Raw genomic sequence first — 25,605 nt, forward strand, 5'->3', positions numbered from 1 at the left:
TGCAATTCCGCCATTCAACTTACACCAGAACAAATATCGCCCAATTATATAAAGTTCTACATATTCTATTGTACATTATTGACCTACCAATAATTTTCCCAATATCCAATAGGTATGTAGTGCGATACCACTCACGGTTCGTTCGGCACGGGTTATGCTACGCGCGTCATCGGGAAATTCCGCGTAGCTCTCGTGCTGCGAATGTATGCTACGAAAGTTGAAACCAACAATAATAGACATGTAAAGTGGAATGTACCACAGGTAGGTAGGTTGCTTTAAAGAATATTGCAAAATAAAACAAGCCCTTATTTATAAAATCAGTTTATATTTTAGAAGAAGTTATTTTTTTCTGTAGAATCACACCGGAAGTAAAGGTATTACAGGCAGGATATCACATTGAACATTTATCTTATAAACACTTAGTAATTTACTTGTGAACATTCAACTACTGAAACTTTTACAATGAAAATATATACTAACTTTTATATATTATGTTATCTTTTTATAAAAGACATATTTTTACACACTGTATCCCATTAAGGTCGTTCTATGAAATACTTTTTCTCTCTCAAGTCCGACAATCATAATAGTTTGAAGTTTTATTTAAAAAAATCTTAAAACTACTGCAGTTTTAAATTAAATTTGAATTATGAAATAGCTCTTTTAAAATAATACTAATCTTCCATATTAAATTGTGCTGTTTTGTGCGTCAATAATTAACAGCAAAATTATTAAAACTTAAAATCGAGATTAACGTACAGTAACCAATTCCCAGTAGAGTATAAAATTACATTGTAAGTAGTAGATAGTATAAAATATTTGGTATATAAATGATTTTTATTTATTACAATACGTAGATAATTATAAAAGTTACATATAGGTACACAGGTGTTGCTGGTAAAAATACTTTTTTTTACAAATTTATAATTTAATCGAAGTGTAAAGTGAAGTTTCTATGAAAAAAATAATTATAGATAATGTCTACACAAAATATATGTGTATCGTACAAAGGTGAGTAAATACATACAATACGTAGAAATTACGAAGGCGCGGCATACTTACTCAAACACTATTATTATAATTAATACTCAAGTATTTTCATTCTAACATAGTTTTTGAAAGGACAGGCAGCAATTCATTTTAGGGCCATTCAAGTTGCTTGACCCTAAGTTCTGCGGGTATAGAACGTTTGTAAGTGAATAGGCATCAGTTACACAGTGCAGTCAGTATACTTACCACACTCCCAATTAATTAATTTTCCGTTACCACCATTACCATAAACTTTAGAGAGAAAATTTTAAAGTAGGTAGGTCGTTTTTCAATCATGCAATTCCACGCGCCTTCGCAATTCAATATACCAACAGCGTAATGTCCAGATATTTTAATTTTATTACTAAAATACACCTTATGAACTATAAGCGTAATCACACCGATCACATAACACCATGTTACACCGTTTTAGGGACACTAAATAGGAAGACTAAGGTTTATAACGGGACAGTGTGGGATACGCCAGGACTTGCAAAACCTTCCCTTAATATGAGCTCTTACATCACAGTTGATACGGCGAAGAACTTTGCCAAATGTTAGCAAATCCTTTGACAATAGTCATCAAATGTAATCCTGGATTCACCCATTTAAGAAAAGAATAGTCATTCTACATTGTGAACATTATATGGATAGAAGTTACTAGAATACTTTTTGTCTAATTCGCAAATCGGGCTTGCAAATTGATATCGAATGGGTATGAATTCTTAGCTGTTGTGTCGGCCGTCGACCTGATACGAAGGTCGAAAGGGCATTTGCCTAGGGCACCAAGTATGAAGGGTCGTCCGTTTTAGGAATACCTACGTAAGCTAGAAAGTTTGAAGTCTGGACAGTTGATCGGTTTAACTTCAACATTCCTTGGTCTTTGTTTTTACGGGAACATTGAACTTCATTAATTCTCAGAGAAGATATTATACTTAAGTAAAACGTACTTTTTTTATTTCTACATAATTATGAACTGGGTTAACATGTTTGGTAACCAACTACACAGTCACATTGGATACTAGGTTCAGTGTCGAAGATATGTTGATTATTTCTGTCAAAATAACCAAACGAATAATCACGTTAAATACTATGATATTTGATTAATAACACTTATTGACACTACTATTACTATAAGTAAATCTACAAAGTTCGAGTGGTTTTTATTAATTTACCTTTTGGGGTCTTTCGGTAAATTCCATTGACAGTGAGAAAGAAACCCTGAAAGTATAATTTTAATTAAAATCTTTGAGCTTTGTGATTATTCTTTTCCTTTGTAATAAAAGGGCTTGGTCTCTTGAAAATGTTTTGTGATCAACTTAAGAAACATAATTAGAATGGTTTCTTTGGGGCCAAATATTGTCATAGCCCGAGGCATGCCCCTTACCTCGCCTCTTAAAAAGTTGTAAGAACCCGCCAAAGTAAACATAATGAACTGAACTTCAAAGAATACCACGGATCCAATTAAATACAAAGAAAAGCAAAGAAAAATCAATAAACCTCTAATCTTTGTAATACAAACCCAAACCTTTAAACTCGATATCAAATAACGAAAGTTTGAGACAAAGGGCCTAGTACGAATATTTATTTAATGAAGGTATTGTGGTAGGTACGTTAACTTTTTAGTCTACTCTATTCCTTTCCAAAAAGATGAAAATTATACGCTGGAAAATATTGCTGTCTGCATTTTCCATCCATACCTGAAAGCAAGTCATCGAGGTATAGGACTATCCAAAAAAATAGCTACCGTACCTCTCAAGTAATTCGTACTAAGCCCACAGAAGTCTGACCTACAAGTTCAAAGTGCCATGTGATCGGCTTAGCGCTTAGTAAAAGGGTTATTTCGGGCCGTAGTGCGGGCAGCGGCTGCAGCGGTCTGGGTGCAGTTGCATAGAGCGTCAAACATCCGCAGCACGAAGCCTCGCGCTCGGCCCAATCGCCTCTTCAGATTACCTGGAACAAACACGTAATACGTTAATGGATGTAACTTAGGTAGCTTTTCCTATCTCTACGGAGCTCAGCTTATTGTTTAACCTGTGATTCTGTGGCGGAACCGTACAGCTGTCAACTTTGCCACGAGATAAATGGATATGTCAGAAAAAATGTACGTGAAAGAGAAATTGATTTCCCAAGCGGTTGACCGTCGTGTACCTACAACATGTAGGTACAGGCGCCATTCCTATTATTTTTTAACCGTATGTACAGACAATAAAAAATATTGCCCAAAAGTCTGGCTTGTTACGGCAACTTGAATGATACCTAATGGATAATACATTAAAAAGTATTGCATGACAATCTCTTACTTTACATTAGACACAGAAACACCTCCTATTTATTCCCACACCATAGTTATTATGAACTGCATCATCCACATAACCTACCGCCTATGTCTACACCTAACTGCAAATTATCCAAGGCTTAATCAAACAAGCATTGTTTGCTTCCCGGCGACTGAAATACGAGCGCATGGCATGTGACGTCACTTGTCATGTTCGCATGACACGCGAGAATGTACTTTGGAAACTGTAAACAAAGCCTGTGAAGCGAAAACTTTTAAGTGGGAAGTATTGAGGGGTTTAATTAATACGTATATATTCTGTTTGAGTTCAGGGGAAGTTGTAATTGTATAAGATTTGAGCCTGTAGGTATTGTGCTGCCAATATTGAATCTTGAAACGTTCTAACTTATTTCCGCCCATTTCAATACTCAATTCTTTATTAGACATCCATATATTATATGGGTATTTAATAAAATAGAAACAATATAGCAGAAGCTGCCTATGTAAATACATAGGTATGGAGACGACTATTTATTTATAAAATACTTTAAGCACATATCGACTTTACGCCTTAGACGTTTTCTGCCAGCATTGGGTGGTGGAGATGCAAAGCTTTTCAACGTAACTTAAACTTTAATTTTGCAATGATACTTTTAAGAATCTTAAATTCTCAAGCTCTGTTTAGACTAACCCCTCTCCTTCTAGCTTCGTATCATTTTTTAAATACACAAATACTCATCCAGAAGTCATGTCATGCTCAAAAGAAGGCATATGTCATTTGGTATGACGTCACTGTTTACAAGTCGTTAATCATTGAGTATTATAACTTATATAACTAACACTTAACTTGTATAACTTAGACTAAATAACTTGTATAACTTAGATAAGATTTTACTTTCCTACTACCTTTTTGCTTTCTTACTTGAGACGTGTTTTCTAGATGTTTGTACCTAAGTAGAGAACTTTTTCATTTCATTTGATTCAGTCTTTTTTTCTCAAACTTAGAGGTTTCAATTTAGCTTTCTTTCTGTAGGTAGTTAGATACTCGGTTCCAATTTTTTTACCTGATTAACCTTTTAACAGACAAGGGTGCAAATGAAAAAAAATATTTAAAGAAATAAAAAACAATAGCTGGTTACTTCAAATTGCTGAAACTTCGTCCATTTTCCACTCAAAATATACATTCTCACATTTATTTAATACCCAGCCACTTACAGCTCAAGCATTAAGCTTCAATCAAACAGGCTTTGTTTGCAGACGTACGACAACGTGGCTTGTGACGTCACACTCTTGCCTGGAATTACTTCAAACAAATGAACGGAGGAGATTATAAGATTTCAGGTTAATTAAGATTCTCATTAGTAGGAAATTTCATTATTTGAAAGGTTAAGAAGTTAAGCTTATTGGGAACTGTATTTGATATTATGTTTTCAGACTTTTTAGTAGTTATTTCTACCTAGTTATACAGTCTATTTAACGTGCATATATGGTTAAGAAACTGTTATGATACACTTTCATAGATTGAAAACACCCATTTCTAGACAAAACTAGTTTTTGCATCCCGAAAAAAGACAGCATACTTATGTCCTTTCGCAGGCTCCAGACTATCCGTGTAGTGTAATGTGTGCCAATGACATTAAAATTGGTTCAGCTATGGAGCGAAAGCTGGACCGACAGGCAGATTCACCGTCAGGGTTTTGGCAGAGATTTTAGTTAAGTCAAATTAGTATGTAATGTGATTTCACGATTAATTTAATAAGTACCAAAACAGTCGAATCATTTCCAATGCATGAAGGTGTTGGTAATTATTCAACTTCTATCATTTTGAAGTGACCTAAATACGTCACGAGCATACAGAGGTAGGCCCATACTCGGTAGGTATACATATGCCTATTGCATACGATATAAGTAAGATAGGTCGAGGTTAGGTATAACATGAAGTATATAATCAGGTGGATTATGTACCTATCTACTTCGGGTGGATTATTAAAATATTTTTGAGAAAATGTCGAAACTACATGTAATGAGTAATAATTTGATAAGAAAGAGTGCTCTTGTATTGCCTCTAGTTTTTGTTTCATTTTGTGTAATAAAATTATTCACCCTAATAAAGTTACATGGATCGACTAAGTCAATATTGAAAATTATTTCAATACTTAGTTGACCGACGATATTATACTGGGGAATATCTGTTCCATTTAAATGGCTTCATTTAATAGTAAAGAAATTCCATCTGATCACGTAAAAACACTGTCTTACAAAAGTATCGAAAAATAATAACCTCATTTAAAAGTCAAGCACCTACAGTCGGTCTGTAGTTGTTAAGTCTGCCACAAAATTAATCTATGATATATTATATAATATTCTATGCAAAAGATAATACAACATTTCACAATCATATTACTCATTACAAACGGATAGTGCTCTTATGTAGTCTCGAAAGAGGAAAACACGGATCAAAGGGGAAAACTCTTAAAGTAAATCATATCAGTTACCAAATCACACATCCGCGCCATACCATGGCAAAGCTCTCTAGAGAATATACATTACTTAAGTCCCTTATATAGTCCCAGCGGGGCCCAGCAGGGCCAAGGCCTGCCGGGGCTGCGGGTTGTTCGAAAGAGATACCGCGGCCCTGGTACATAAAAGGCCTATGACGGAACACGACGGTTTTTAGTCAGTAAGAGTCTGACACTCCCTCACCGCTGCTAACCCACAGCGGGAGGGGTCATTTGATGATTTTTGACGTCGGAAAAAAAAAAGTCCCTTATATAGTGCCTTTCACTTAATCCCTGCTAATATGATAAACGTTAAAAGTTTGGAAGTATGGATGATGTTTGATGAGGTTTCAGGCAAAAGCTACTGAAATTTTGCAGATGTATTTCTGTTGTTACTATAATAACACATACAGAACGCTAGAATACAGACTAGACCTAGCTTGGTTTTTTTTATAATTATGGAATCTAGGAAGTGCAATGGGAAATTCCAAAACGAAACCAAGTAATCCGTTACGTCTGTCTGCTTATGCTATAGTCGAAAACCACATGACGAAATTTAATGCGGTTTTCACTAATAGATAGAAAGATTAATGAGGAAGGTATAGATGCTAGTAATATTTGTATCCGTGCCAAGCCGGGGCAGGTCGCTAGTCATTAATATTTAAAGCAACATTTTGCCGTGAAATGGACGAACTTTCCTGACACATATCTGTTTATTATTCAAATTTGTAAAGTTTGAAAGCCTTTACAAGGCTTAGAGTCACGGTTTGTTTCCAACAGTTCCGTAACTACAACTAAGGGAGATGTTTCGTTTCTGCTAACATGTATTTGGTTGTGTTTCTCATTAATAAAAGCTTGAGGCTGCCTTGTGAAGCCCTGTCTGAGGTATTTTCGTTTCAGTAGCATTTTGTTAGGGACCTGACAAAAGAAAAAAAGAAAATAGTTAAAAACTGTTTTGCAATAACTTTCATGGGGGATTAAAAAGATCTCAATGTTAATAAAATCTAACGCAACTTTAAACCCATTAGTTTAGCAGTCATCATCATCATCATCATCAGCCTATAGCAGTCCACTGCTGGACATAGGCCTCTCCAAGTGCACGCCACTGAGATCGATAGCATCGTTTAGCAGTCACCCCAACAAAATTTAATATCACTAATTCAAAACAACCGCGCATTGAAACCAAAACCGCAGCCAAATAATGTACTTCACAATAAACAAATGAAAAACAACTCCATTATTGTATTCGCGAAATAAAGCAGAAAAACGAATACAAATGCTAAAGTGAAATTCGATGCATTGAAATCAACTACAAAGGAACGTGTTTGCAAAAAAAACTGATAAAAACGGAACGTTGTTGTCCCGAATCAATATGGCGCTTTTGTTCTATATTCAAAAGATGTAATAGCTCACTAATGGATGAACTAAACGTTTGGTCGAAGTCAATAAAAAAATTACGTGACTGTGTGGCTTGGCTATGGCCATTAATAATTCACACGTAACAACTAATATAGTAACAACTAATGGCTTTTTTTCTTTATTGGTTAAAAAGGAAATTATGTGGGTAAGTAGGTACATATTTTGATCCGTAAATCTTTTATTACTTTTCTAGTGGTTGTGCATCTCTTCATTAACTTACATTAAAATTATGCAAATCTCAGCATGAGATATTTGAAAATACATATTCTATGGTACCTACTTGATCCTTAACTTTGTGGCTGCGGGATTGTTCGAAAGAGTTACGGTGGCTCTGGTACATAAAAGGCCTACGATGGAACACGAAGGTTTTTAGTCAGTAAGAGTCTGACACACTCTCACCGCTGCTAACCCACAGCGGGAGGGGTCATTTGATGATTTTTGGCGTCGCTGAAAAAAAACCTTAGGTAACTCTGTTGGCAGTTAGAAAATGAAGTAGGTTTTATTAAATACCACAAGGTGCTTACTACCTACCTTATATAAAACGATTAAGTTTGCACCTACTAAGAAAAATAAAGCAAATATTCCACAGCCTCTTTATCAATCTAATACAACCTTGATTCTACTCTTATTCTTATTATGGAAACAGAACTTTGCAAGGAAGGTACCAAGTTTTAATAAAACGCAAAAGTTTTTAAGATCTTACTTAATGTTACTTTCTGTCTTATAAACGCTATGAAAAAACAAATGGTAAAAGAAAATGGAAGTTTAAAAGTAAGAAAAGAGAGAATTCTTATTCATTATTAAGCTCAAATAGGCACAAGATATAGGCCACAAGTTTTTTTCTTAAGAAACTTCGTTTATCTGAAACCGTTTCGAAGATCTAGCTGGCTAGTAACGTGAAACTAAATTGGAGATCATACTCTTGACTTCAAAAAATTAATGCTTTAATAATGCAGCTTTTTCATTATCTACAGAGCAATTCGGTAATTCTAGCATCATCCTTAACTTTTCCTTAAATATCTTACCTACTGGCTATAAGTTCGACCGATGTTAATCTACTTCTGAACATAGAATTTTCTAGGTTAGATCAAAACGGTCTTAATCACTATTGACTTTTAGCAATTAATAGCCCCATAAAATGCGTTCTAAATCTGTCTTTTTATGCCTCACTATAGCTATCAGTGACTCATTGTTCAAATCAGCTAAATCACAAGCTTTTGTACACACATTGTATACCAATCTCTTATCATGTCATAAATCCCCCTTGTTTGTACAGTCACGCTGTACTCAACGATTTTCAACCGTCCTCAAAAAAAGAAAGTTCTCAATTAGACCTGTATGTACGATTGTGCGCGATTATCTCATGTTTTGGTGAACCCATTTGATGCGATCGGCATAGACTCAGGACTTAGATGGTTTTAAGTAAGTAGATATTATTACTGAGGTCGGTTTTATAAAAGTTTTTAGCAGACAAGTAAAGGCAACATTGAAGTAATCAATATTTTTTCCATCATATGTATGTAGTTCTGACCTTCTTTTCTTGGCCTTCGATGTAATTTCCTTGCATTAATATTGCATCGCGTCGTGTATGGCTTACAAAGCTGATAAAATAACACCCTCGTTGGGTCACTATGTTTTTTTGTTTATAAATGAACAGTAACTATTATAGGTAAGTGTTACTATTTTTAGAGACACACGAACGAACAGGTGATGGAAATTATATTACTGATTGTTTAGATATTAGCATAAATAAACTTTTTTACTAAAATTTAATAAAAAAAATTAATAATTTTTTTTTTACTAAGAGAGTGGTCGAAGAGTCACAACAACAAAAAAATATGTATCCTGAACACTATGAATATCGGTGATCTAGTAAGTGTAATTTATATATTTGATATGCTTACTAATATAGTATTTTTCTTTGTAGGTGACTTTACTATATAGAGAAATATGTGATTCAACAGAGCTTTTGGCCCAGCGTTTGCTGAAAGAGTGAAACACAGCGAATGGCTCCCCTTGTTGGACATTTTTCTGCAACAGATAGGTTCCCTTTGACGTTTGCATTCCTTCAAATTGTTGATAGTTATCTACTATTGATAGAATTCTGAAACAAAATAACATTCTTACTATTAAAGCAAGATTGTGAACAGAGAAGTTATAATGCTTCCTTTCAAATGTTATTTTGATACAATAATAGGTACAACCAAACAATTCATAACATGAAACAAGTTCCAAAATTAAATAAGATTGCCATTGTTCCTATTATGAAATTATAATTGGACTTAGCTATAGGGAGTTGTTCTGAGAAATCTTTCTTCCTGTCTTGGGTTAATAAGGCTCTTTGAAATGTGTTCTAACTAAAGGAATCCTTATATTTAAAAAATATAAATAAAGACTTTGGTGCGTCAATGAAAGTAAACAAGTCCAAATTTCAGTGACAAGCTTTATAAGTAAGTTATTCGCGAAGTAAACATAATGAATAAATAAATTGGTTCTCGAAGGAATAAGATCAAAAGCTGAAATTAAAATATTTACAGCAAGAATATGCACACACCCTTATTATTGCTTAGCGACATATCTCATATATATAATCTATCTAATTAAATAAAAAGAAATACATAAGTTAAAACTCTTATCTATTTAGTAGATAAAGTGAATAACCATTCTAAACGAAATAGAAATAGGTATACATAGAACGGTCTACTAATTATTGTATTTCGCAGATAGGACCTATCCTCCTGCTGTATGAAACTAATAATGGCGCTTTAGCTAACAAACATAATGAAATATTTTTACCTCACATATAGGTAAGTTGACCTTTTAATAAAGAGCAAAACGATACGATACCAAGAATTGCGAAGCAAAATTTCATTGGAAGGTCAACGCTAAAAGGAATTTTCTGATCAATGTTACCTATTACCTATTCGCGGAACTTATTGGAAAAATATAACCTATCTAACTTGAGGGAAAACTGTAATATGAATAATGCTTTGCCTAGAAAGGATGGATGTGTCTTATTCTTCCTAACCCCAAGCCCCAAGGTTATTATATAATTTTAATGAAGGTGTATATTAAATGCGTACCAATCAATAAGTTCTCTAGCTTTTATTGGGCTATACCTAGGTAGTTATCGCTAAAAGACACAAATAATCAGGGTTAAGTTTTTATTATATGCATGCTAAGTATCTCGGTAAAAAATACAAAACTTTACTTCAGTAAATCAGAGGTCGCTAAGCTCGTTGTAGTATGAATGTTTTCCTCATAGAAAATTGTTTTCAGAGGTCAAAATAAAAACCTTATACCTACCCACGTATTAAAGGTCAACAAGGACCTTGTATTTTCAGTATTAGACCTTTTTATTTTTTTTCCTCCATGCTATACTGGATATGTTGTTAAAAGTGGATTAAGATTTGTTAGTGCTACCTTATAAGTAATCAACAATTTAGTCTATTTTCAATTAAATAAAAAACAACATTATTTTACTCTAAAAAGGTTCAATCACTTAAAGACGCAGACGTTTTTATTACCACCACTCGAACAGAAAAATACCGATTCAATAACTTCGAGAAAGCAGTAAACAAAAGTACTGAAATAAAAGAAAATTATTCTGGATAAAAGCTTCGAATACCGAATCGGGTGACGAGGTTAGAAACCCGAATAAGTGATTATTACTGAGATAGTAGTTCTAGCCCGACCTCATGGGCTTAGGAGAAAGTAATTTGAGATTCCATGAACCAAATACTTCGGTGTTTTATTTATTAAATAGAATATTGTACCCATTTAGGTGACAGAATAAAAGGCGTTTAGTAAAAAGATATAATAACGTCAAATGTTTTTTCATAACTCTTAAAATTTATTTACATAAAAGCATTAAACAATGCTACTATCTCTGGTATTGGACATATTATATAATGAGATAATCATGAGAGAGGTCATAAGTTTCGTCTCGTCCTAATATCATTTTCAATTTTCGAAATGGTCATCCAGCTTACCAAGTAAATCGGGACTCGGTAACTCCCTGTCCTATAATGAGTTACATCATCTCGGTTCCTATAGAACCAATTCAACCTCGACCACTCAAATGGAAGCCAATTAGGATAAATGTGAAAGAGTTTTTCTAACTCTCTGAAAGATTTCGAAAATCAGATATTTTTACTGCATTTACCGACGGAGGTACCGTCCTTTCCTTTCAATCTAGCACTCACTAACAAGATGTCACGGCAAGGGATGGCTCAAGCTCAACCTATTTTGATCTCTAAGGTCATTAAAATAAGTGTCCTTTTTAAATGTCCCGACGATTTAATAAATCAATCAAATATGAATCTTAAAGTGTAGCAAAATAAAACCGACTTTACTTTTGTTTGACTTCAAATTACAAAGTAAATATGCCACAAAGATAAAACTGAAAAGAAAAACATCGTTCGAACTTCACCGTAAGAACTCAAACCACATTTTCCGAAAGGAAAAAGATAAACGAAGGACGTGAGTTGAAGATACTTTCAGAGCTTTGAATCGCGGTCCGTATGAAATATACTTACATCACGATAAGTAAATACTGAATAAATAAGTGACGTACATACGTAACCAATCGAATACAGTCGATAGGAAAAATGAATTAGTTTCTCGTTGCTCAGTTTTTGCAAAAGAAAATATTTTTCTGCCATCGACTTTTCTTGTCAAATGTTATTTTAGGCAAAAATAACGGAATCACATGAATCATTATTACTGTCTCGAAATGAGTTATAAGTAATCTAGAAAAATGTGTAATGCACTGAAGAGTTCAGACAAGAACACCTTTAAACAAAAACAAAATAAAAAAATCACATTAGAACCTGGATTGTTTTGAATGTGGGTAACAATTATGTATTGTATGTACCCAAGTACTTCATTGTAGTATAACTACCGTGGAAATGCAGTTCTCATAAAAAACTGAAAGAAAAATATAAGCATTCTATTGTTGACTGTACCTATCGCATTGTTTGAAGGGAAGTTTAAATATACATGGATGTTTTCATAATACCGTTCGTTTCTGTTTATTCTTACTGACAAATTGTGTAACGTTGGGTCAATGTTTTTATTTGAAGTGTAACTTATGTACTAGTGTAGCTTAGATTTTATAAAAATTGTTAGATTGTAGTATATTTCTTGTTTTAGAAAACAAATCAATCACACTCCATAATATGTCTATTTATGATTCCATTAAAAAGTCAATAATTATGTTATCTAGCGATCTTCATCACCTACTATCACGCATATTACATTTTCCATTTTATACGTAATCGTTATTGAGCACCATTTCAGAAAATATATTACCCTATTCATACACTAAATATTTACCAACAATCTCACAATTAATATCACACTCGCATGAATAACACAAATAGTATATTCGATTATCATAACGTATTGTTCAAATATCGATATAGTAACACCCCTACGATAACCTAGTTACATCTCTATTACGTTCCATAGTGATTACGGCGCCATCTTGGATGTTAACCACATTTGTCTATTATTCAAAAGGTCTACTGTCGGACTTTGACAATTGAAATGTTCAAATAGAATACGAACTTGTGTGTTTAATTAAATAATGAATGAAGTTTTGTCTTTGATAGGGAATTGTTTAGGTACTTAGGTCGGTCTTCTGGCCCGATACTTACATCCGCTGTTAATTAGTTGAATCTTGTTTTCAATAGGTAGATAGGTACTTACTGCTATCAATTTTAAAGACACAAATAGATAGATAGAAAGAGATATAATTCTGGTCCAAGTGGAAATTAAAACAAATTCCGTCAAAAAAAAACTTGTTCAGATCTGCAAGACTGCAGTTGTAAAGGAATATTGTTTGCTTTAAGTTGTTAAGTATACTTACAAATCTTAAATTCAGTAGCATCACTAATTAATTACACCAACCGACTGCGTACTTCGTGTGACATTTTCATACTAAGTCTTCATGTCTCTGTCTGAGGAGATATGTGGCCATGTATGAGGTTTATGAACGTCACAGTCTAAGATAAGCCTCCTTTAGAAATCTGTTGAAGACACGTTCAAGGATTGATCGAGGGCTTTGCTTCTATCTGTCCCTAATTGGTATGACCTATGTATAACTGGCGACCATGAGACTTCAGTACTGTACAGTTTTACTCATCCAAGTCATGTTTGTAATCTCAAGATAAGAAGTTAAGAACACAATATCCCGATCCACAGCATTCTTGAAAAGAAAATATACCCTAGCTGCGAACATTACACCATTCGGTAAATACAGGCGTATGTACATTGGAGCTCCGTACATAAAAAACGCCTTTGTGCAAAAAGCCAACATGACAGGCGCAATATCGAGCGATATTTCCCTCGTCTCTGCAATGTAAGCAAAAAAACACCATACCCATACATTCAAGCTGGTCTAGCGTGACTGTGTACAATATCCTTAGTCTATATCACAGTATGGAAACACCGCCTAGACTCCCCTTTGTCACGACAATGGTGACGAAATATCGATTTGAGCCCAACAGCCGAGGAACTCCGAAATTCAATGCATAATTTGGAGCTGCGAACCTATTACGTTCCAGACTTGACGTAATAAGGTGATTGCAAATTAGGTTGAAGGATACGAAAGTAGAAGAGAAGTTTGTGATTTGGAAATAGCTTTTCCAAAATCCTGAACTTGTTCCAGGCATAAAAATCTCTTTTACTCATGTTTTATTTTTTTAAGGTCAACCTTATAAGAAGATACCTAAGCTCTAAAAATAATTTTGTATCGACAACGATGGACCTTGGGCGTGTATAGGATCGATGTTATACAAAAATAGAATATTGGCTAATTGCTATATTCGATGTCACATTTAGCTTCCATATGTGTAATTTTAAGTACCTTTAAGAAGAGAAAATATTCTGTGGGAGAAACGTTAAAATAAGGGGGAATTATTAAAAGTTTCCAAAAATAATGATAGTATTCCGAGGGGAGTATTGTGAGTTGATAGTGCGTTTTTAAAAATGTAGTCATAGTGCTGGAGAAACTTTTAAACCCCATTTATATTGATAATTAAATTTAAGTAAGTAATTAAAACATATAGGTATTTAACGCTACTTTACGCAAACAAATTCCAGTCAGTTGACAAACGCAGCGAGACTCAAGTGAAATTACATTTAAAATAGAATAAAATTTCCATAGATGAGTGCTCTTTTCACCTCCCTTTATGCAGCAGTCTTACATTATGAGCCATGCAAAGCCAAACAAAGATGGTTATCATTGAATATGCAAATAATGTGATAAAACTGGAGAGCACGGCGAGCTTGTGAAAAATGTATGAAACATCGTGCGTCACTCGTTGTGGAATCATTCAGATGCAAATCTTCTTATTTATGATTTTTCTGGGTAGTAGACTGTATATTAGTCATCTGTTACGACTTATGTTGCATTTTTATTTAATATTTTACAGTTAATTACACACGACGTGGTAGAAAACAACGTGTGCGTTATAATTTTTTAGTTTCTTTATTACAATTTTCTATTCAACATGTTGCTATTCCGATTACCTTTTTGTAAACAACCACTTTAGCAAATAATATCATTGCACATGAAATAACTAGACCCAGACTCCACTAAAGCAGAGCGGAGTGAAGAATTTTTAGACCACCAATCGAATTTTTCCGCTGAGGGATTCTACTGAGTGATAAGGAAATTCTATTGGTGATAAAATTTCTCCGATTTGCTCCGCTTTGGAGACCCGTCCTCAGAAAAGCTTTCCTTAGACACATCGCCATATAAACAAGGATTTAATTTACATGATGTAAACTACATTCTCGGTAAACGTTCTAGTTTAAAACTATGTGCACAAGTTGTTCAGATAACCGTTGGGACCGCATCGCTCAGCGGGCCGCAAAGTTAAGGGGTGCCTAAGTGATTGGATAGAAGCCCCTGGTTCAAACTTTATACTTCCACGTTAACATGATTGTATGGGATACCATTTAACTAAATCTAACCAGCCTGGAACAAGTCACTTCATATTTTAATCACACTTTTATAAAAAGTGAACAATTTTAGTGTGTTACGTCACGCAGTAACTACTAAACGGAAATTGATTAAACTCGTCAGCAGAACTCATAAATAAAAGTTACAAATTCACTATTTAGGTACAATTAGACGTTCTATCGGGTCGTCCGAGTTCCAAAACCGCGTAAAACCACAATTTAATTGTAACAGGCGTTTAAATCGAATAAAACTTGTCCAAATCCTGAAATCATTGACCTTTGATACTTCCAAAGTCAAATCAATTAATAAAATAAGTTTTGTGCAAATTCTAAAATCAATGTACTGTTACTTCTAAAGTCACCTACACCTAGGAGAAAATATAAAAACATCTCAAGATTTTCAGAGATGAAAAATTAGATTTTATAGTGTAAATAAATATATGATCTGATAAACTGTCTATAAGCAAGAATAAATTGAGGCAGGCTTGCATCAGATCAAATATAAAGGGCGAATGGAACGCCAGCATGAGAACATTTTACATTTTTGAAAGACAAAACAGTATTTTCCAAAAACGAAATTTCGACAAGACGATATGTGTCCTCCCTATGAAAAAGGCAGAAGACCCGAATAAAGGAAATGCGAGACTAAATGAAATCATAGTCGTATCAGTAAAGGTTTTCCTCTATCTCGGTCATAAAGGAAAATGAAAACGTCCAACCTTAGTAAGTAGTATGGTCGTAGAAATATATTGCGAACATTTTTACTGAGCACGTTCTGTTATCAATGATAATAATGTCTTTAGTAAGACTGAAATAAGACGGTGTAATGTAGTTGCAAGTAATTTAGGTTGGTCGACCAAACCAAATCGTTATAAGTTATGTATTATGAAAGGAAACCTAATTTGATGGATTGACTATCTGCGGACTACCTACAGTAACAGAATTATGCATTGTTTTGCGGTTGTAGGTGGAATTTGACATTAGAATTGTAATAATATCAACAACGGATGAAACGGTAATTGTAACCACAGTAGGTAGGTAGGCATGACTAATTCGGTAAATTAATTTGAATAGTTCTTAAACAACATTTGCAATTTAAAATGAAACCAAACCCACGTATTATTGCTTTAAGATTGAAGATTGACTTTAATACATAGTTTGAAAAATAAAACTAATTGAAGCGTCCTTCTCTGATTGGTGCATTCAATTGCACAGTGGGCGTCCCTTACTGACAAACAACATGAAAGTTATTTTTTTACGATCTTCTTGGATGCTTTGAGATATCCGATTTACATCAAGCTTTACTGTTCTTGTTTGTGTCTTTTACAGAAAAGCAGTGTAGGAATACGATCTATATTTTCGAAATAAATGAGACCTTGATAACAAACCTCTTCAATGGCCTTAGAACTCCACACGACAAAAACAAAAATACATTCCGAACTAACATTATTTAAACGAGTAGCTCGTTAAAATTATGTTAATGATAAAAATTAGTATAATTGCCGTCAAAATGGCGTGCGCACGATAATTACTTGTCTAATTTTAGACGGTTGCTGACGACGGTGCATCCATTTTGTTAAAACAATGGATGATAAGACTGGTTCTATTTGGGATAGTTTTAAATGCTGGGCAAGTCATGAAAGTATTAATGGTTTACAATTGCTTATGGATGGCTTGCGATTCATATTAAATTGATTTTCTGTTTACGCATCATAGTCATCCATGTTAAACTTTCTTTTAATTATTTAAATACTACTTAAGTCAGAAATAAGAACCCATCCCAAGGAATCAAAAATGTGAAAAATGGTGGTCAAATCTGTTTGCAAAGGCCTGCAAAACTTAGAAAAAGAATTAATGATGAATGAATTCCTTTCATGTATGAGAAGAGGTCTGTGCTCTACAGTGACGATGACGAAATAATATTGTAGAAATTAAATAATTGTGTTCGTCTTTTGTACTTGCAATAGAAATTTTCTCTGGTATTTATTTGTAGGTATGTCATTTTATCTGAATGATATTTAGTTATCTTGTAACGCTTGCTTGTAAATGCATGACACTTGAGACGTGTTCGTAATGGCCTGATAGCAACAATTCTATTTATTCTCTATTGATAACGTTTAGTACAAATAGAGTACAAATCAAGTAACTTATTTACGGGCATTTGTACTGCTTACCAATTCTCGCAAGTTTTCAAAATTAAATTCAATTTTTACTATGTACCTACTAAGTACTTTCCGCTAGCAGTTTCGCCTACTTCCTATATATAAGGGATATTTTTTCCGTACCCAAATAATACTAGCTATATGTTTACCAGCAGATCAGAAACCCAGTATCAGTAAAATCCGTTCTGCCACTTACACGTGAGAAGTAACCACCATACATTAACACAAAAATTTACACAAAACTTTCACCCAGAAATACCTATTAATTTGATTTTCTCAAGAGTTTTTCACTTTCATGGTAGATGACAATTCTATAATTACAGACGTGACTTACCCAGTTTATACAAAATCAATATGACCGTACGTTTATCAAGAGTCATTTATACGCACATAATAAAAATGAAGAGCCTTGTCAAAACTCATAAAGTATATAAGTTAGGAGAAAATGTAATTAAGCCAGTATTGTGAAGAGTGGCGTCTGGCCTTGGGTATGTTTTCTTAATATAATATTAGGAGAAGGTAAACGTTAAGTAAAAGTTACCAAGAAGTTATTAAGAGTGTTTTATATTGCTAAAATCATTATCAAAGTTATTACGTACTCTCAGATTTGTTCCTGGGCATGTTAATTGAGATTTGATTTTGATTTGAGATTGAGAGGCCTTATAGCGGAATTTATTTTATATAATCCTATTTACGAATATAAATCAAGATCCGATTTTAAATGGTTATTTTACGATTTAAATAACAGCTGAATCTTAATCAGCATTGGCACTAGATAGACGAGAGGCCTTCGTAGACGCATTAAAGCCAAAAGTTCAAAGAAAAATATAAATAGGTAGCCTCTTTTGAAAATTTTCCAAAGTAAAAAGGGCTTATCTTGACTTTGAGTGACTGAGGACCACTAGGTATTGACTGAGTGATCAATCCTTTTCAAATTCAAAGTGAATACGTGTCTCGCTAACCAAAATGAAAAATGTCTCCCTTTGAATAATGTATTTAAGGATTACAAAATCTGAAACTGAAATATTTTTTTAATAATACCTAACACATTTTCGGGCTAGACAAGGCTACAAAGAAACTTTTATTCAACTAAATTATCCTGTTCTTCTTTAATCACGGGTAATTTAATTTTAATCTAGATAAAAAATGGTTTATAAAAAGAGATTTTGAGAACTTAATTCATTTTAATCAAAACCTTCTTTACGTCAGGTCCTCATTAGCATCTTATTGTTACGCTTTCACGCTGAAATTGCTGGTCCCATTTGGGTTTTGAAAGGCACTTAATATTACCCACATAAGTTACTCCTAAGAACCTTTGTTTCAATTTCTATTTGAAAACAATTGATTTTTAATGTCTAAAAAAGGGCGAATAAGATTTTTTGTATAGGTAGTTATTTCGCAAAGAGCTCCTTCTAAACTAAAAAAACTCAATAATTGTCGACTAAAATTGAATATGTCACTTCGACAAGTTGGACCATTCAACATAACAGTCCAACAGTAAAAGGTCCCATTTATATTGAATTCCAACACGTAATTTCCACTACGAAGATTTTCACACTTCATTTACCATATCCTTTCGGACCCAACTGATTTCCGTACAACTCCGACTTACAAGAATTCCCTTTACCCCGAATTCGGGGAAATTGTCACATCATCATTTCTTGTCATTGGTCCTATTGTTAGAATTTGGCATCTATTCAGTACCCTCGATCCTTCTGAAGTATATTAAGTCATTGTTACATGATGCCACAAGTTTTGCTACAGTGATAAATTATGGTAGACTTTACTAAATAAAGTTGGATAGCCGGGAAGTTGACTTGAGATGACGAGGCTTTTTTATTCATCAATATTTGCAATAGATTTCGTCTTAATTGCGTAGGATAGTTAGGTGCTTTAATCTTATAGCTATTATTTGCTATTATAACCGCTTACCCGATGAAATTTTTTTGGAAACCCAGATTAAAAGTAATGTATCTTCGTTTTCGTTTCGTCTATTTAAGTGCCCTTCAAAACCCAAATGGGACCAACAATTTCAGCGTGAAAGCGTAACAATAAGATGCTAATGAGGACCCAGACGAAAAGAAGATTTTGATTAAAATGAATTAAGTTCTCAAAATCTCTTTTTATAAACAATTTTTTATCTAGATTAAAATTAAATTACCCGTGATTAAAGAAGAACAGGATAATTTAGTTGAATAAAAGTTTCTTTGTAGCCTTTTTTAGCGCGAAAAATGGGTTAGGTATTGAAAAAATATTTAAGTTTCAGATTTAGTAATTCTAAAATACATATTCAAAAGGTGGCATTTTTCATTTCGGTTCACGAGGCACGTTTTCACTCTGAATTTGAAAAGGATTGATTATACCTCAGTCACTCAAAGTCAAGATAAGCCCTTTTCACTTAGGTAAATTTTCAAAAGGGGCTACCTATTTATATTTTTCTTTGAACTTTTAGCTTTAACGTGTCTGCTGTACGCCTTAAAAGGTCTCACGTCCATCAAACGCCAATGCTGTTTTTCAATCGTTAACCGGTAAATAACAATTCAACTATCTTTAATTCTTTGTACATGTAAATAATAGCTAGCTACTGCCTGTACCGGGATAAAATATAGCCTATGTTACTCGCAGATACTATAGCTTTCTAATGGTGAAAGAATCTTTAAAATCGGTCCAGTAGTTTTTGAGTTTATCCATTACAAACAAACAAACAAAGTTTTCCTCTTTATAATATTAGTATAGGCTACAGATACCTATTTCTCTTCTGAACCTAGCACACAAAAAAAGCGCGATACTGTCATTTAAGTGAACTTCTGTTCAGTCAGCTGATAATATTTGTGTAAAGCCCTAATCAGTGAGATGGAAAAGCATTGTGAAAGCGCAGAGCCAGACCATGTTCAACCAACATGGCAATGAAATCGATATTCGGCTTACGGACTTCATAAAACAGTTATTGTTTAATGGAAGGAAATTAATTAACAGCGGTTGCAAATGGGTTGCAAATACGTATGTGTTTGTTTGACGACATAGGTAATAAAAAATATATAAATATTCGTGACTTATGTGAAATTGTAAAAGGGATTCCCCGCGGAAACGACTTCCCTCACGAGGATGAAAAAGTAGAATGCATCCTTTTTCTGGCTTTAGACTATCTATGTAGGTACTTTTCATTTAAATTGGTTCAGTAGTTTTGGCGTGAAAGGTGTAGACAGACAGAGAGTAGAGTAGTAGAGTTACTTTGACATTAATAGTATTATAAAAAACTTAATCCCAATCAAAGTTTTAAGTCTACCTATGTATGTACTACCATTCATCTTTTTACTGATTTCCTGTAAAGATATTGCAACTGCCAGACTACATGTCTCACAATACATAGACACCATTACGTACTTATGTACCATCCGTTGTAAGAATCAGTTCCATTTTTCTCCCGCGGTTCAAAAACGAGAAAATGGACGAAGTCTTTAAAAGAAAGGCAGTACAGTGGCTTTTAACAAATTCGCTTTAAGCCTTTCCGCTCAGCCACAGCGAAGATTAATGGACTTTTCACTTGAACACTTCTGAAGAAATTCTTTAAATCTTTTACATTGTCCATCATTCGATTATTACTCGCTATTTATAAAAGATAAATATAAGGCTGGAAAGCATGACAAACGGTCAGACATAAAATTGAGAAAAGGGCAGGAGTATGATAAATTTGTAAAATATTCATCTGCGTTTTGAGGTCGCTTGTAAATATAATAGACATGTATAATCGCGACGTTCTAGCTATCGCCATTCCAAGTAATATGTAAATTGAACATGAGAACTAGATGAGAAAGCTTAAAAGTACACAATATAAAGAGCATAGACCTTTTACCACATAAATTAATTAAATATTAAAAGGCAGGTTCATTGACGAGAGAACATAAAATAAACTCGTATGTAATAAAAAGCAGAAAGTTAGTGTTCACATAAAAGCCAGCCACGAACTAAACTTACCGCTCCATTATGTCTGGGAGCTGTATATAAAAACATCGTAAACTATACGTGTAGCCTATAAAAACCTTTCATTGGGTAATACGTACATGAGAGAATATAGCACGGTTTATTTATTATAGAAAAGATATTTATGGGAAAATATGTGGCCGTCGGAAACCACCGTTAAACATAAACCATCATTATAGTATAACGTGGTTTTAAAACTGATATAAGGAATAATTAATCCATTACCTCTCTTTAAGATGATGGTTTAAAAACCCAGCACTGAAGCTGATACGTTTGAAGACTACTTATACTTTATAATCGGGTGACAAAATATACTACTACGGTGGTACTTCGGATACTTTCGCGGTGATGAGTGAGTCCATCATTGTGAGAATACATTCAGAAAATAGGTACTTTATTACAACTGCGAACGTTCAATAAAAAACATTTTTGAAACAATTTCTGAAAAACATTATTTCTTGTACCTACTAAGAAGTTGCAATATTATTCAAAACAATCACTAAAGTAGCATCTCTTTGTTCAGTCGACTCAAACCCAAATCTTCAAGCTTAGAATAAGACACTTGAACGATATCCCAACTTAAGATACTTAAGTAACCTAAGCCTCGAACTACTTAGTCGTCCAAGACAGAGGGTTTATTAAACGGGTAGGTTTTGCCTGGAACTTTGTCTTTTTGGTGATAAAACCCTCATCCGTCATACTAACTTGTCAGGACATGGTTTTTGTCGCTGTGTGAGAAGATAGTAGACGAAATGAAACACATGCCACAAAGAGCACGTCGAGTATGAAGGTTGATGAATGGAGAAAGAGGAAGACCGAAGATGTGATATAGATAAGAAGAGAGAAGATGTCAGTATGGCGAGTGCCACAGAAAAATTGATTCAAACAACATCCAAAATTGGATACAGGGAAGAAACAAGTATGAAGATATTGCTTCTTTTCTTCCAGGCATCAAAAATATCTTAACAAATCTTGACCAAAAACTCCACCACGGGCCTAACAATGCACTAAAGGGTAAAAGATACATAGAGTAAGAGCAGAAACTCCTATTCCAAATAAGTAAAAAATACACCACTTAGATTTATACAAGCTGTTAACTCAAATCTCAAAACAGAGGTCCTTAACACTGTTCTCAGACAAAAACGCCTAGTCAAAAGCACAATAAGAAACGCGACAAATCCGCAATCCCGTAATGTAATCACCGGAGAGCGGGGGAAACAATTGTCAGTGCGGAGATGAAGTGCTTCCGTTCCAACCTACGTACATTTTGTAGTATATTTAATCATAAAAGTCCGGTTAATAGGGCTGGTAGAATCAAGAGTTAAGTAGTAGTATTAAAAACTAGCAGTTTTTTGAGTTTGCTATTCTGAAGTATGCCGTTTATGCCTCAAACGTTTGCATGCTCATGACTATTGCGATAGAAGTAAAGATGAACCGAAGCAAATTTCGAAGTGGTAAAGATATTTGGAGAGAGCTGTATCTGGGTACATTCATTCCTACTTAGGTTAGGTTGTGTGTAAACCAGACTAAAAAGTTAATGCTCACTAATTGTAAAAGATTACCTATAGAAAATATTATCTCCCTCTTTATGCAGAAATCTGAGTTGCGTTTTTTTTATTTGACCATACTGTACTTTTCCTCGAAATATAAATTGCTAGTTATAGCCAAGAATATTCGTCTGTATTCAGCAACACAATTTTCCACGGAATGCACCTTTGAACATCAAGATTTTAATTAAAAAGCCATTTTCCAGAACGATAGTTTCAAAATACGGGGAAGTGGTAATATTTCGTGACAATTTCCCATTTTCCGCGTGGCAACCCTAGTTAGCACCTGAGGCAAATACCATTTGTATTAATAACTGGCGGATAAAATGAGTAATTTAATTAAACGTTATTTTGTTAGCTCTTTGATGTTATTGTTATTACTTAGTATCCATTCCGTAAATTGAAACGTATAATGTACCTAATAATATTATGTTCTCGAGAGGAAAGGAATCATCATCCTCCGAGCCTTTTCCCAATCATGTTGGGGTCGGTTTTCCGTCTAACCGGATTCAGCTGAGTACCAGTGCTTGGGCAAACCGATACCCCTTGGTTAGACTGGTGTCAGACTTTCTGGCTTCTGACTACCCGTAACGACTGCCAAGGATGTTCACTGACATCCGGGACCTACAGTTTAACGTGCCATCCGAAAAACAGTCAATGGTGTCTAAGATATACTTAGAAAGTACATACAAACTTAGAAAAGTTGCATTGGTACTTGCCTGACCTGGGATCGAACCCGTGCCCTCGTACTTGAGGTTGGTCCTTTACCCACTAAGCCACCACGACTTCGAGAGGAAAGGAATATAAAACAATATTATAAACCGTGATTTAACTTTTGGACTTTGAATAAATTGGAAAAATCTTGAAAAGATTTCGTGAGTGTTTCAAACGTGAGTTACATTTTATGTGAAAGTATGTACGTTATACAGACGTTTGAAAGCCCAATCTCAAGAGTCCAATGGAACGACATTTCAAAATGACGGGTCAACCACTATGCCTACAGCTTTACCTATGGTCACCGAGATACGAAAAGAGTTTCGATATAAAACAGACTCCAATCTACTTTCTCGTCTCTAGGACAGCTTTATCTACTTTATCTATTGCTCTGCACGTTACTTAGCTCCTTTTAAAAATGCATACAAGCCAAACACGGAAGCTGGTTTTATTCTAGTTGATTAAAACGTCAAGTTGAGCCCTCAAAGGGAATTTCCCCCTTTAATAAAGCTGGGTAGAAAAGGGCTAAAACGCCTTTGAAGTCTAGTGCAGGTAATTTCTAGTGGAGGGTGCTAAATATAGGTAATTATGTAGCCGGCCATTACCTAGGACAATATACTTAGTTAATATTGATTACTGATTTATGAACAGTGAATACATTGAAGTTACTTATCTCTTCTTGATAACTATGATGTAAATAGGTTGATGGACATTTTGCATATAAATTAGAAACTCAATTTGCGATAACATATATAGATAGGTTCATATCAATCCTACTATAATAATATTATCACGTGTGTTTGTAAGTAGGTACGTATGGTAATATATTTTTTACTTTTACGGAAAAAGCTACTGAAGTCAGTACCTACCTAGTGAATAGTTAGGGAAATAGTTCCCTCAGGAAGCGGATGAAGCCGCGAACTGCCGGAAACTAGAACGCTATTTTTTGTTTGAAAACTTCTTGTAGAATAAATATTAATTAGGAGCCAAACTGCTCGCAAAATATTTCGTTCGTACAAATAAGTTTTATAATTAAAAGTTTGGAATTATTAGTGGAAGTTTATTAATTAATTTTACATAAATCAGCTGGCTAAACTGGCTACATATTTGTATAGATATAAGTTAACAAACTTATTAAGATTATAAATCCCAAAATACCTTATAACTTATAGAGGTAAATACCTAAAATATAACTTTGCCCGACGGGTTTTCTCGGCAACACTATCGAAGACATTAAAATTTTTGCTAAGTACAAAGATAGTCTAATAGAGCCTGAGCAACATAGCCTAGTTTTTACCGACTTTCAACTTTTTTTTAAACCGCGGGTAACAGCTATCATTTCATAACCATGATTTATCCTGACACCAATTCTAAACGCAGACAGAAATCATAGGTGGAATATAACAATAAATTCTTGTTACAATGACGTAAGAGCTATCTCAACTACTAAAGATTATCCCATCTCGACATTAGAGATGATTTATCAACATTCAGCGTAATTATGAGATTTATCCGTCAGGGTTAAGAAACGACCTGACCTTTATCAATGTCCCACAGAAGTGGGGTGGTAATAGCGCCCTATTAATACAGATTTTGGGCCTCCTTTCATTGAAGTTATAATATAATTTCAGCTGGTTAAGTAATATCAGTTTTTCTATCATAATAAGCCAGAATTTCACGGAAGGAAGGGAAGTCATTGGAGAACAGACAATGATGATATCGAAGCGAATGGCTACACAGGTTGATGACTTATTTATTTTGTAAAACCTACATAAATTTCTTCTACAGAAGTGATTTCAGGAACTTAAATAAATCAGTAAGTAATCTCACGTACTAAGTAGATGCTTCGGTTGATTTTCAGATACTTGGCTTTAAGTATAATTTAAAACAAAAGAAAGAAGAAAGAAGCAAAGATTAAAAGAACGACACAGTCCTAGGAAACAAAATAAAACAAAACACGACCGCTATTACAATAGATATTTATGTAAGAGTACTCTGTATAAATA

The 25,605-nt window shown here is 34.1% G+C and overlaps 1 protein-coding gene across 2 annotated transcripts in view; it reads right to left on the minus strand.

Annotated features, from left to right (window-relative positions):
• Window positions 1–305: 305 nt before the first annotated feature.
• Window positions 306–25,605, minus strand: part of LOC124637009 — a 30,991-nt gene continuing 5,691 nt past the window's right edge. For both annotated transcript variants that reach the window (XM_047173318.1, XM_047173317.1), the window contains exon 3: window positions 306–2,982. In XM_047173318.1, the coding sequence (XP_047029274.1) occupies window positions 2,849–2,982 (134 nt within the window). In that variant the 3' untranslated portion in view covers window positions 306–2,848. The remainder of the gene's footprint in view (window positions 2,983–25,605) is intronic.

Source organism: Helicoverpa zea, chromosome 15, assembly GCF_022581195.2.
Source record: "Helicoverpa zea isolate HzStark_Cry1AcR chromosome 15, ilHelZeax1.1, whole genome shotgun sequence".
Lineage (NCBI taxonomy): Eukaryota > Metazoa > Arthropoda > Insecta > Lepidoptera > Noctuidae > Helicoverpa > Helicoverpa zea.